This window comes from Ooceraea biroi, chromosome 4, assembly GCF_003672135.1.
Source record: "Ooceraea biroi isolate clonal line C1 chromosome 4, Obir_v5.4, whole genome shotgun sequence".
Taxonomy (NCBI): domain Eukaryota; kingdom Metazoa; phylum Arthropoda; class Insecta; order Hymenoptera; family Formicidae; genus Ooceraea; species Ooceraea biroi.
This window is the reverse complement of record NC_039509.1, coordinates 17178074-17190288: the sequence shown is the minus strand read 5'-3', so window position 1 is coordinate 17190288 and position 12215 is coordinate 17178074. Positions and strand designations below refer to the sequence as shown.

Here is a 12215-nt window from a genome sequence, read left to right as displayed (position 1 = left end):
ATAACACTTATTTTTATAGAGGATATGCACATAAGTAAATTATACAAGTAGTAAGTTGTTGATGTTCTTAGAACGGTATAGGCAATGCCGGGAATGGCGAGTGCGTCTTGCTGGTCTCTCAGAATGACTAAGCAAATTTCTTGGGAAAGCGCAAAAGACAGAGGAATACGGGCGTTTTCGAGGCTGTATCGTTCACGGGCGTGAAAAACTGCGGGAGTTCGCGGTTCGGACAATGGATGGAAAAAGATCTATAAAAATGGTACGTATGCGACATCGCGTGTGCAACATGTCTTCTGCTACGATCCGCAAACGTCAACATTTGGCATCGAGCGTGTCGTCGAGCTGAGACAGAGCGAACGTAATCTTCCATACTTGCATTAGATCATTATCCTATACAAGTGGAGCGTGCAATTTCACATGGTAGCACCCACGTGAGGTTAGTTTCCCATTTAACTGATCTCAATTTCTTTCTCTGACGCAGGATCCTTTGTCACCCGGACCGTGCCTTGACATCACCGATGACGAGCTCGTGACGATATCTGTGCGGGATCTGAACAGGCAGTTGAAGCTACGCGGATTGTCCAGGGAAGAGATTGTGCGCATGAAACAACGAAGGCGCACACTGAAGAACAGGGGGTACGCAGCTAGCTGCCGCATAAAGCGCATCGAACAGAAAGATGAGCTGGAATCCGAGAAGACACAGGAGTATCGCGACATGGAGGCGATGCAGGAGGACAACAATCGTATGAGGGAGGAGGTAGAGACGTGGCATTCAAAGTATCAAGCGCTCAAAAAATTCGCTCAGGAAAAGAAGATTATTATTCCACCGGACTTGGAGTCCATATAAGATGTTCAAGTACATTGTTCAGTCGCAATGTACGCTATACTCGGTATGCCTTTGGTATATGGAGTGATTTGATGAATGTTTTAGTGTTGTCCAATGCTTTTTAATTTTCTAGCGTTTGTAGTAGGAAAGGCTATACAACACATGTACCTGTACATATACACAGCTTTTAATTTAAAGATAATTTAGATCTACATGACAGGTCTCGTACAAGATTTTGTTGTCATCGATGAGGTCGTTACATAAAACATTCTCCTAAGAGAATACTCTTATATATTATAAAGCAATGTAGGATTGGGAGTAGAGATATCATTATATTATTATATTTACAAATATATCGTATTAGAATTTTATTGTATTTCTGAAATATTTTTATTTTCAGTACATAATATAAGTATTAATCTGCTAACTACGTGAACGTTGATTGAATTACCTAGCAACCTGTACTTTTGCTTGTCTGTGATATGTTTTGGGAAATCGAAGTCTTCTGGGAAGCACATCAATCTGCACACTTCTCTGGGAGAGAAAAACCTCAGTCTCAAATCTGATAAAATCTGCACCTGCTCAATGGAATTGTTCTCGCGATTACTAGCTTCATTGTACTTTAGGGCGATTGTTTCCTCGGAGAACGGACAGTACACGGACCCCGTGCCCTCTGCGTAGTGACCGTATCCTTTGGTGAAACAACAAGAACCGTTGCTGTCGGGTGTCCGTATGTCCAGTATCCAAGCTCGTTTTTGTAACAATTTTGAGGGTAGCAGGTACTTGGATTCCTCAGGATTTTCCAAGATATTCTTCAACGTGTAGCATACCATGCCAGATTTGGGATTAATCTTGCCATGTTTCTCTGCAAGTGTTGAGTGCTTACTCTTTGGCAGTGACTTGAATGATTCGGGCAGCGAACTGTTTTCCAGCAGACCCTGCTCCAGGCAGAATCTCAAACCGTTCCTCTTTGCTAGCAAGTAATACCTGTGCCTACTGTTTGGTATACCAAACTGGCACGGGGTCAATATTAATTCTCTGTAACTATATCCGCAACTTTCCAGGCAGTTTATCAACTTGTCCCTCATCTGGGATACCTCGAAACCCTTAACGTTCTCCAGCAAAATGTACTTTAGATCTCTTAGATCTGGTATCAGACTTAAAACATGCAACAAGGAGCAAGCTCTGTTGTCGAGAGCGTCCTTCTTTAATCCCAATCTGGTAAAGGGCTGACACGGGGGACTCATGAGTATAACATCTATGTTCAATTTGTTCAATTCTTGCGCACTGATGGACTGGATATTCCTGTTCATGAGAACGGTCTCGGGAAAGTTGTGACGGTAAACATCGTTCGCAACGGGATTTATGTCGACCGCCGCGACGATTTTCGCTGCGACTCCGCTCTCTAAAACGACGCACACGTGTGAGAGTTATTGAATTCAGTAGGTCATACTACGTTTGCATTATAATTGATTCTCGATATTTAAATTTACCATGAAGCGCATAATGCATCCCTCCAATACCGCTGTACAGCTCCAGCACCCTCATCTCAGTAGTCATCTCGTTAATCGTGCGAATCGAATCTCGTGAAGTTGTTTATAAACAGAAAACAGTTTACGTCACTCGCTCGCATTTGCTGCTCAGTGTGCGACGTACCGCGGCAGGAGTCTACGTGATTTTTGTCCGCAGTCATAAATTCAACGTAATTATGAGTAAACAAATATAAAAGCGTCAAACAAGATGATCACGAAGGAACGTGTACAGTTTCCGAGAGATTCTTGGAACTAAAGACATCGCCGATAAGACACAAAGTAGCTCCGAGCTGCTCCTAATCTGACACGCTAATCTAACCTAACCTCACATTCGTTAGTCTGTTCGTCGTAACTCGCAGTCAGTCGTGGTCAGTCACGTAATGGAAGTCGGGTCAGGTCGTGGGTTCTACGCCGCGTGAAATTCAACGACGACCGTGAACAGTTTAGTGGAGGAATTAACGTGCTGCTACGCTGAAGGCTACGTGCAAGAATAATGAACGCGAGCGGAATGCGTGCGTAACGGAGCCGTGATTGCACGGGAGGCTCGAGGTGACCTAACCTGAGCGATGTAACGCAAGTGTATTCGACAATTGCGCGTACCACGTTCACGGATCGCACGGGGCAAGTCATGAGCATGATGAAACGACGTGTTCCTGCGGTCGTCTCATGGTGAGAACGACGTCAGTTTGGAGGAGAAAGCTTGGATGGCACGCGAATGCAGGCACACCCTCGCGCGCTCGAGATAGCTGAAGATGTTTCGCAGTCGGAGCTGGTTCGGTGGCGGGCTTTGGAAGCCCAAGAATCCTCATTCCCTGGAGCATCTCAAGTAAGCATCCCATAACCGATGGATTGCTGCTATTTTGTTTATTGAAGAGAGGTGCTGAGGGCATGCGTATTATGTGTCTGTCTGTTGTTGTGCCCAGGTACCTGTACAACGTCTTGTCAAAGAATCAGACTGTGTCTGATAACAACAGAGGTTTGCTGGTCGAAACTCTACGTTCGATAGCCGAGATTCTCATATGGGGCGATCAAAATGACAGTAGTGTATTTGAGTAAGTAGAGACAATGGAATCGTTCTTGGATCCCTGGCGAGGGACGGTAGAATCGAAACATCGATGCACGGGAAACCTTTCTAACAAGGCGCTACGTGTGTTTGCAGCTTTTTTCTGGAGAAAAACATGCTTTCCTTTTTTTTACGTATTATGAAGCAGAAATGTGGGAGCTACGTGTGTGTTCAGTTGCTTCAGACGTTGAATATTTTATTTGAGAACATACGCAACGAGACGTCTCTATGTGAGTTTCTGGAAGTTGTTTCTTCTGCGTTGGGCAAGTCTCTCGAGGCGGTTTAACGGATTGAAATCTCTTCTTCTTCAGATTATCTATTGAGTAATAATCATGTGAACAGTATAATAGTGCACAAATTCGACTTCAGCGATGAGGAAGTGATGGCGTATTACATCAGTTTCCTGAAAACGTTGAGTTTGAAATTAAATGCGCATACCATTCATTTCTTTTATAACGAGGTAAACGAGGTACACATAATGGTTCTCTATGTCTATCTTTTAGTTATAGCTACCTGTTTTTATTCATTTTGTATCGATTATGTTTTAGGAATACGTCTTGTGCTTAAGTTTCACACGTAGATATTTTTAAGTGCACTGACGGAGTTCTAATAAATTCATTTTGTTACCAGCACACCAATGACTTCCCCCTGTACACAGAGGCAATCAAATTTTTCAATCATTCCGAGGGCATGGTACGCATAGCTGTAAGAACGCTCACATTGAACGTGTATCGCGTCGAGGACGCGTCCATGCTGGCTTTCATAAGGGATCGTACTGCTGCACCGTATTTTAGTAATCTCGTGTGGTTCATTGGCGATCATATCATTGAATTGGACACCTGCATCCGGAATGACGCTGAGTAAGTATCGACGTTACCCGTCTTCTTTTCCGAAGTTGTCGATAAAGTGTGCTCCCTTCCAGCCATCAAAGTCAAAACAGATTGTCGGACTTGGTTGCGGAACATCTGGATCACTTGCATTATCTGAACGATATTCTCTGCTTGAATATACCGGACTTGAATAAAGTCTTATCAGAACATTTATTGCACAAGCTGTTAGTACCACTGTACGTCTATTCTATGACGAAACAAAAGAACATTCTGTGCCAAACTCAGGTAGGAATCATATCTTTTTTTATCTCTCGCAATCTCTCCTCACAGGTGGTAATTGCTTTGTCTTTCAGGATGAGAAAAAACACGTCAGTGTCGTAATAGCCCTTTTTCTACTTTCTCAAGTCTTTTTGATAGTGTCGCACGGGCCTCTTGTACATACGTTAGCGGCCGTAATGCTCATGTCTGACTTGGATACGATCCAAACTGGAACCAATAGGGTTCTCAAAAAATTCGGGAATGTAACGCCGAGCAAGTCTATAACTTTCTCGCCGCTGAAAGAGAAGTCTCTCGACACTCCGAGCGAGACTTTGTCAACGTCCGAGGAACTTTGCAACGAGGAGGGCGACGTGGAAAATAGTGAAAGAGAAGCGACGGACACTGACAACGCAATTGACGAATTGCAGGAATCTAATCACCCTAGCACGTCCTTCGATGCTGCTTCAATGGTAAATACCCCTGTTCTTATGAATACATCGTTGGACACGAGCGTTCCGAGCGAAGACGATTTAGAAGAAATTAAGCAGTTAAATGTGACGGACGAGGAAAAGGAACAGCGCTTAGCATTGGAGAGCCCTTCGTTGCCTCATCAATGTCAGAATGACATATTCGAATCTCTAGCGAAGAAGCCATTCCTAGAAACAATAGTCAATTCCTTGCTGTGCGTGGAAAATGATTACGCTGCATTGTTCGCGCTTTGTCTGTTGTATGCATTAGTCAATAATCAGGTAATTATTTCATTATTCGAATTCTGCGAGAAATCTGTCGAGCTACGTCGAGTATTTTATGAAATAGTTAAGCTAACAAATTCATTTATTCGCAAGGGTATAAGTCGCAAAACTCTGGACGTAATTTTGTCCCCATTTCACAACGCGTCTACGAAAAATTCCTACAATGAACTACTCATGGATAGATTGATCCATATTATAACTTTGAGTTGCCAAACGAGTGAGTTGCATCAGTATTCCTGCCGCGAATGTAACACACGTTGGTCCCATTTTTACGAGAATGTCTATTCCTCATCAGATGCCAAAGTGAGACTCGTCACATTGGAGTTAACTATCAAGCTGCTGACGCAACTGACGATGTCTGAAGGACAATGCTTGCTACGAGAATCGCATCTGGCGGCCATTGAAGCGGCGAAGGAGCAAAGCACGTCTCTGCTCAAAAACTTTTACAAGGTGTGCGAATGCTCTTGCAATGCAACTCTTACAAACCTATTTCGACAAGGAAATATTAATCTCATTTATCGTCAGAGCGAGGACATCTTCTTGGACATGTTCGAGGACGAATACAGCGAGATACAGAAACGTCCGTTGAATGTCGAGTGGCTGATGATGGACAGCAATATCCTATTACCTCCCACAGGCACGCCCATGACTGGAATTGAATTTAGTAAGAGACTGCCGTGTGGTGAGGTATGTACATGCTAGAGATAGCAGACATAATAGGCGGTAATGGACATAACAGACATACCGTGTAGCTTTTGTAGCATTTATTCCAATTTACTATGAAAAGATGAAACGATTGTGCAGGTGGAAAGAGCGCGACGTGCAATAAGGGTATTCTTCTTGATAAGGGAACTGTCGTTAACGCTCAACATGGAGGTGGAGACTCAATTACCGCTGACTAATCCGGCTAACTGCGTACAAGTGAACAACGTTCTTGACCTAAGTAAAAATTATTCGTCTCATCGTGTAGTCGTTAATTAATCTCGGAAAATAACGAAATCAATGCGTGATAAGATATTATTTATCCTCAGTTGCGATTACGAATAATATATATAGACTGCTTATTTCTTTGTAGATAACAGCGACTTGATCGCATGTACCGTGGTGTGGAAAGACGGCCAAAAGATTCGCCGTTTTTTGGTCATCGACGTTGTGCAATTGATTCTCGTGGAGCCCGATACTAGCAAGCTCGGATGGGGCGTCGCGAAATTAGTTGGTTTCCTACAAGATATCGACGTGGCCGGAGACAAGGATGACTCGAGATGCCTGCATCTAACAATCTACAAACCGTTGAGCAGCAGCACGGGCAATCGTATACCGTTGCTGTCGGCCAAGTTCATTTTCGACGATCACATTCGATGTATGGCCGCCAAACAAAGGTCGGTTTCTTAAAAGCAAGCTTAGAGCAAAATCGCCGTTGTTCAGTCCAACCCAATTAAACCCGTCGAATAATTTAGGCTGACGAAGGGACGCATAAAAGCCAGACAGAAGAAGATGAACCAGATTGCCCGATTGTTGGACATACCAACAAGCATGCCCCATTGCTCGACGCCGCCAAACTATGCGCTGCGTAGTTTACGACACGAACGTAGGTTGAAAGTCGAAATTGATTAGAGTCTTTGTGATTAATCGATGGATTCCTTCTAGGTATAGGACGTGGTCAGAGACCGCAGAAGGACCAAGCGCGACCGATGTTTACGGTGAACAAAGTTCCTGGATTTGCGGCTCAGATGCGCAGGGAAAACGCCAGACCGACGGCATCCTCGAGCGCCAAGCGCGATGAGGCAAATTCAAGCGAGGTCCACGAGAACGGTTTGCGATCCAGAGACAGTTCGCCCAAGATGCCAAGGCCGCGGAGCGAGGAGATTCCTCTGGAGGACATGCGAATTCGCAAGACGTCTCTCACGTCAAATGGATTGAACATAGCACACATGTGTGCGGAAAGGAGGGACAGCCAAGGTGCCACTTGCTCGGGTAACGGCGAATCTTCGTCTGTGATTAGGAAACATTCTGAAGAAACGTCTTTCACGTCTCCGCAGGGACAGGAAGCGAAGCCCCGTAGGAAGGGTCAAGTCGAAACTGTGTGATTACCATAGCAAGGTTCAATTTAGCAATCTAGTAATTCAAAATAATTTAATGGGCGAGTACATTTTTCAGAAACTTTAAAGGATGGAATTAAAGAACGGCTTTATTTAATTAATTTAACAGGAAATTATTCTAGTGCAATATTTTATCTTATTATAACCAGATGATAGCACACACAAGTTTTAATTTTTATGATATTTTTAGCAAATATGTGATGATTGAAGAGCGATTAGAAGCAAGTGTCAGATGAATTTATTATATGTGCAAATAAAAGTTCTCCTTGTATGACTGATCTTGGAAAGAATAAGGAGAACAGAAAACATGTTAAATAACGCTGAACTAGAATTTTATTTTACGTTGGACCACTTACTGAGGCTGTCTTATAAACGAGATGGTCTCGCATAAACAACACAATTTGTCTGCGCTATTTAACAAAGTATCACTTCAACGGTAAACTGTACAACAATTCTTGTAATTAATTCATGTACATATATCCCTGTTGGTTATGATTTTCTATAATTTAAAAAATAAAGGAAATATTGCGCGCTATCTCGAAGTATAGCATTAATTATTTATATGCATATTTAAGATATAAAGTAATATAAATTTCCTTGCATGTGAAGAGAATCTTGAAGACACTCAAAACTTGGATGTACAGGTAATTAAAATTGCTAGATTATTATTAATATTATAGAAACCGACCTTTATTTCGTTTCATATATTAGAACATATCCTGTACATATAGGTATATCTATTATAAACGATTTGCTTTTAGAGGAATAATGTAGCAAGAAACAGCTTTGTTTTGGTATCATAAATTGCATAGTATAAAACTAGCACGTAGCACGATCTTGCCTCTCGCGTTAGCGTATTCTGCTAATGTAATTTTCCCTCACACACATCTTACGCTGCCTTAATATATTTTTCAGAAACACGTATTGTTAGTATTATGTTAACAGTTAATAGACATAAAATGACAGTTTTTTTGCCAGACACAAAATTTCATTGAGTAAAATGCGCGACCGTACAGTTGAAATTTATAATTATTAAAGTCGATGTTTTTTAATTTAGGTAAGTAGGACGATCATTTCCATTACCTCGAGTACCGTCGAGGGTAAGTAATGTTCTTCCATTCGTTCAGTCAAAAGAGATCAGCTCCGCTGTCCTGGGTTTCGTATCCTCCGGCTCTTGCGGAGCTTCGCTGACTGTAGTTGGGACTGGAGCGGGCTGATACGGTATCGACTGCGCTGTTGGCATTTGAGCCATACTTTGCATCGTCGGTACGCCGGATCCCTGAGGAGGGCCGCCGGGTAGACCTTGGCTCGTCACGGGAATGGGTCCGCTGCTAGCACTCTGGCAGCCAGCGGGACCTTGAATGAAACTCGTGGACTGAGCACCGATCAGCATCGGAGAAGTACCAGGCAGAGTAGACGGTTGCTGCGATCCCATTTGCGATGGTAGTCCGACCACAGGTCCAGTGGGCGTCACGTGACTTCCTGGAGCTACCGGCCCCGACGAAGGGCCCATGTGACCCTGAGCTACCTGGGGAGGCAGTCCGATTTGAGTCGGTGGACCTTGCTGCGGTATCTGAGACGAAACACCTTGTGCAGGCGGTATATGCCTGCCTACTGAGGCTTGTCCCGGTGGCACGTGCATTGGCGGACTTTGTTGCGGTCCTATTTGGTGGTTGCTTGGTGGTTGAACCTGCTGAGGAAGTAACACATTTAGATCCGCCGATAAGAACGCTCGCGAGAAGCGCTTCATAAATTCGTGAACCTACCATCCCCGGGCCTGATATGGATACACGACTTATATTCTCTTGTCCTTGCATGGCCGGATCCGATAGCTGCTGCTCCGGATTAGGAAGCGACGACATCATGTGCACCGGCAGGGTATTCATCGGTGGCATATTGTAACCTTGTATAGGGTATTGGCTCATCGGCGGTTGTCCATACATGTAAACGCCTTGATTCGTCGGTGACATAGGATTGTAATTTGCTCCAGGAGTCGTATATTGCACATGGCGAACGGGTGATCCTTGAGACGGTCCCATAAAGCCTGAAACTGCTTGATAACCACCTGTAAAAGTGGGACAGATATGAGAATTATTATAGTTTGAATGAAAATAAGAGCGGATTAAAATAAATTTAAAGATGATTTTGAATAACGCAATTAAAAATGGATTCATTACCCATTATATATTGCTGTTTTTGTTGCTCTTGACGCATTTGCATTTCCCTCTCCTGCTCTTGAATCTTCTGTAAAGCTAATTGGCGTTGATACTGCAAGTACTCCTGTTTCTTCTTCCGCATGATGGCCAGTTTCTGTGCCATTAGCATCTGCCGCTGTCTCTCAGCCTCTTCTGCTCTTCTGCGCAGTTTTTCTTTATGTTCTTCTCGAAGCGCATCCAAAGCAGCTCTGGCATCTTTCATCTGAGTTAACTTATCTTGCAAACCTTCGTAATACACTCTACTGTCATCTTGTTCTTGAATATATCGTAACAATCTGCAAGAAAATATCGTGTCTTTCATTAAAGGAAAAGCCAACATATATAACACAACAAGATACAAAATTAGCAGTTCGATTGGACATACCTGGAATGCATGGCTGTTATGTTCATGAATAAAGTCTGAACCGAGCTGTCGTTAGCGATCGATCTTCCTCTCGACGAATTGCTTTTCATTCTGTTCACAAAAATTTCAACTTGAGATCTCAGACCGCTCACAAACTCCTCCATTTGAGTATCGATCTCGCCGTTCTCTTGCTTCACGAGTACGACCTTTTGGGGCATTGGGCTGCCTATGTTAGGTGCGGAGGGACTGGTCACGTCCACTCTTGACCCATGCTCCTCGCTTACTGTTTGCCTCTGTTCCCAATACTTGCGATTCAGATATTTAGCAAGCTCGGGCTCAATCTCGTCGTCATCTTGCATCCGGGACGGGCTGGGACCCTAACGAGAAAAATCAAGATCGTATTTAGGATAGAACAAACACTTACGAAAATTAATATCTAGATGTTACTCTGTTTGGAAAGTAAAAGAAATTATTAATGATTTTACGCAGCAGACTGTGCATTCAATGAAATTTATGAGAAACTCACGGGTGACGGCGGCGGCGAATACGTTGTTCTAGATATTGGAGTAGGATTGGACTTCAAAGCACTTGTAGCACGTTTCTTTTCTTTTTCCTTCTGCTCGGCCTCACTCTGGCTCAAAGCTATCGCGAGATTCAGTTCTTCTTCCTCTCGTAGCTCTTCCTCCGTTTTCCGAGCTGGAACCTATGAAAACGAAAACGTGAAGTGTTGCTTACGAGACCAATTATTCTTAATTTTCATTAAATGAGCAAGTATTTTAGATGGTGAATAAGAATACTTGATGCACTAGGGAGAATGCAATATTTACTATTCATTAAAGCACAAGTACCTGTTGCTGCTGAGCCAAAGTGCTCTTGAGGTACTCCGCTGGCAGGTCTGTATCTTTGGATTGCGTTGAAGATGGCCTGAAAAATCACGATGTTTCACGCAGATCCGAATAATTTACGAATTAGAAAAAAACGTGAGATCCCACTCACCTGTTAACGTGTTCGTAACAAGCCTCGCAGACTCGCACCTCCTTCTCGATTCCAAATTTCGGCAGAGTGGAGACCTTGCTTGAACACTGACTGCAAAATACTTGACCACACGCTCTGCAGTGGTGTTTCCGCTGAACCATGCTGAATGCAACGCGACAGCGGTGGCACACCTCGCCGTCTGCCCAAGCGGGGGCGGTGTCCGCTCTAAACATAGCGTCACTTTCCTTTAGAGCAGGAAACTGATATCCCTCAGCTTTCATTATATTCAAAGTATCCTGAAAAACATATAAATAAAATAAATTAAAATTTCTGGCAACCAAAATCACCCTTGAAAGGACTATTTGTATTACCGAAATGTGATGTGGTGAGCTGTAATCTCTCACCTGGACTGTCCTGTACTTGGGGCTGTTGCGAAATGCGTGGGCCCAAGCTTGTATCAGCTCCAAAGTCTTCAGCCTAACGTTTTCGTGCGGAGAGGTCTTGACCAACTCTTTCAGCTGTTCCATGTACTGCTTGGTAGCAATCTCGTCGTGAATCAGCGTGCCGCAGTTTTTCACGCAAGACTCTAGTACCTGAGCAGATGTTGATGAACATGGAAATAATAAACATAATCTTTCTACACAAAGTACAATATCAAGTGACATCGTACCAGTAAGGCATACAGCGCTACGTGTGGATTACTATTTATCATCTTCTTTCTTATAGCAGCGAGGGCAACTTTTGGCCTGAAAGTACATGAGATACTTGAAGACAAACAACGATAACAGCACGGCTGATATAATTCTCCGAAACAATGTGAAACGTAATGTAATCAACAGTGTGACGTTACAACCACACGATGACGCGGGACATACTTACTGGACGTCGCTCTGACGTATCAGATCGCAAATTTGCATGATCGTGGGCCAGTCTGGTTCCAGTTGCAGGTGGCTCGTCGCCTTATCTGCAAACGATCGACGATGAATTAAACAGTTTCCGACATTTTGGGTGAATTTCAAACATTCCGGGGAGAACTTACCCAGCAACTTGTCAAAGTTCGTCGAACTGCGAAACATCTTGTCGTCGGGACGAACCTCGCGTTTCTACGTTTTTCGTGAGATTTTTCGTCGCTTATCCACGCACGATAATCAATTATTCAGCAATCAGCTCGCACTGCGATCGCTGCAATGCGATTTTGACAATCGCGTTCCCTTCGTTCACTCGCGTTCGTCCTTCTCCGGCCGTGTCCGGCTGTTTGTCCCGTGACGTGAGTCATAAAGGTTGCGCGCGACGATCGACTAATCGATGTATAGTGTTATCG

General features: G+C 43.6%; 4 protein-coding genes across 11 annotated transcripts; 2 read left to right on the top strand and 2 right to left on the bottom strand.

The window, feature by feature from the left end:
• Positions 1-91: 91 nt before the first annotated feature.
• On the top strand, positions 92-1253 carry LOC105282947 (transcription factor MafG). Its single transcript, XM_011345299.3, has 2 exons — positions 92-259; positions 482-1253. Exons 1-2 carry the CDS (start codon positions 233-235, stop codon positions 845-847), a joined length of 393 nt encoding a protein of 130 aa, XP_011343601.1. The 5' UTR covers positions 92-232; the 3' UTR covers positions 848-1253.
• LOC105282939 (tRNA (cytosine(38)-C(5))-methyltransferase) lies at positions 1180-2697 on the bottom strand. Its single transcript, XM_011345286.3, has 2 exons — positions 2320-2697; positions 1180-2231 (listed from the first exon to the last, which is right to left on the bottom strand). The coding sequence occupies exons 1-2, from the start codon at positions 2384-2386 to the stop codon at positions 1195-1197; spliced, it is 1104 nt and encodes a 367-aa protein (XP_011343588.2). The 5' UTR covers positions 2387-2697; the 3' UTR covers positions 1180-1194.
• A 33-nt stretch (positions 2698-2730) lies between these two features.
• Positions 2731-7895, top strand: LOC105282915 (protein CLEC16A homolog). 5 transcript variants are annotated; one of them, XM_011345248.2, is made up of 15 exons: positions 2731-3184; positions 3282-3410; positions 3518-3651; positions 3733-3890; positions 4052-4281; positions 4329-4536; positions 4605-5258; positions 5355-5478; positions 5557-5711; positions 5787-5948; positions 6066-6204; positions 6337-6640; positions 6719-6849; positions 6909-7361; positions 7551-7895. In XM_011345248.2, the coding sequence occupies exons 1-14, from the start codon at positions 3111-3113 to the stop codon at positions 7346-7348; spliced, it is 3042 nt and encodes a 1013-aa protein (XP_011343550.1). In that variant the 5' UTR covers positions 2731-3110; the 3' UTR covers positions 7349-7361; positions 7551-7895. The 5 variants fall into 5 exon arrangements, with proteins under 5 accessions (XP_011343550.1, XP_011343540.1, XP_011343559.1 ...); XM_011345238.2 differs by having other exon boundaries at positions 2732-3184; positions 6909-7895; XM_011345257.2 differs by having other exon boundaries at positions 2733-3184; positions 3733-3881; positions 6909-7895.
• Positions 7896-8024: 129 nt separating this feature from the next.
• On the bottom strand, positions 8025-12107 carry LOC105282897 (hepatocyte growth factor-regulated tyrosine kinase substrate). Of its 4 annotated transcripts, none has more exons than XM_011345207.3 (11): positions 11934-12107; positions 11774-11858; positions 11565-11640; positions 11266-11487; positions 10916-11190; positions 10768-10843; positions 10446-10622; positions 9941-10296; positions 9538-9851; positions 9127-9425; positions 8025-9053 (listed from the first exon to the last, which is right to left on the bottom strand). In XM_011345207.3, exons 1-11 carry the CDS (start codon positions 11968-11970, stop codon positions 8484-8486), a joined length of 2487 nt encoding a protein of 828 aa, XP_011343509.1. In that variant the 5' UTR covers positions 11971-12107; the 3' UTR covers positions 8025-8483. The 4 variants fall into 4 exon arrangements, with proteins under 4 accessions (XP_011343509.1, XP_026824920.1, XP_011343521.1 ...); XM_026969119.1 differs by having other exon boundaries at positions 8025-9050; XM_011345219.3 differs by having other exon boundaries at positions 11299-11487.
• Positions 12108-12215: the final 108 nt, after the last annotated feature.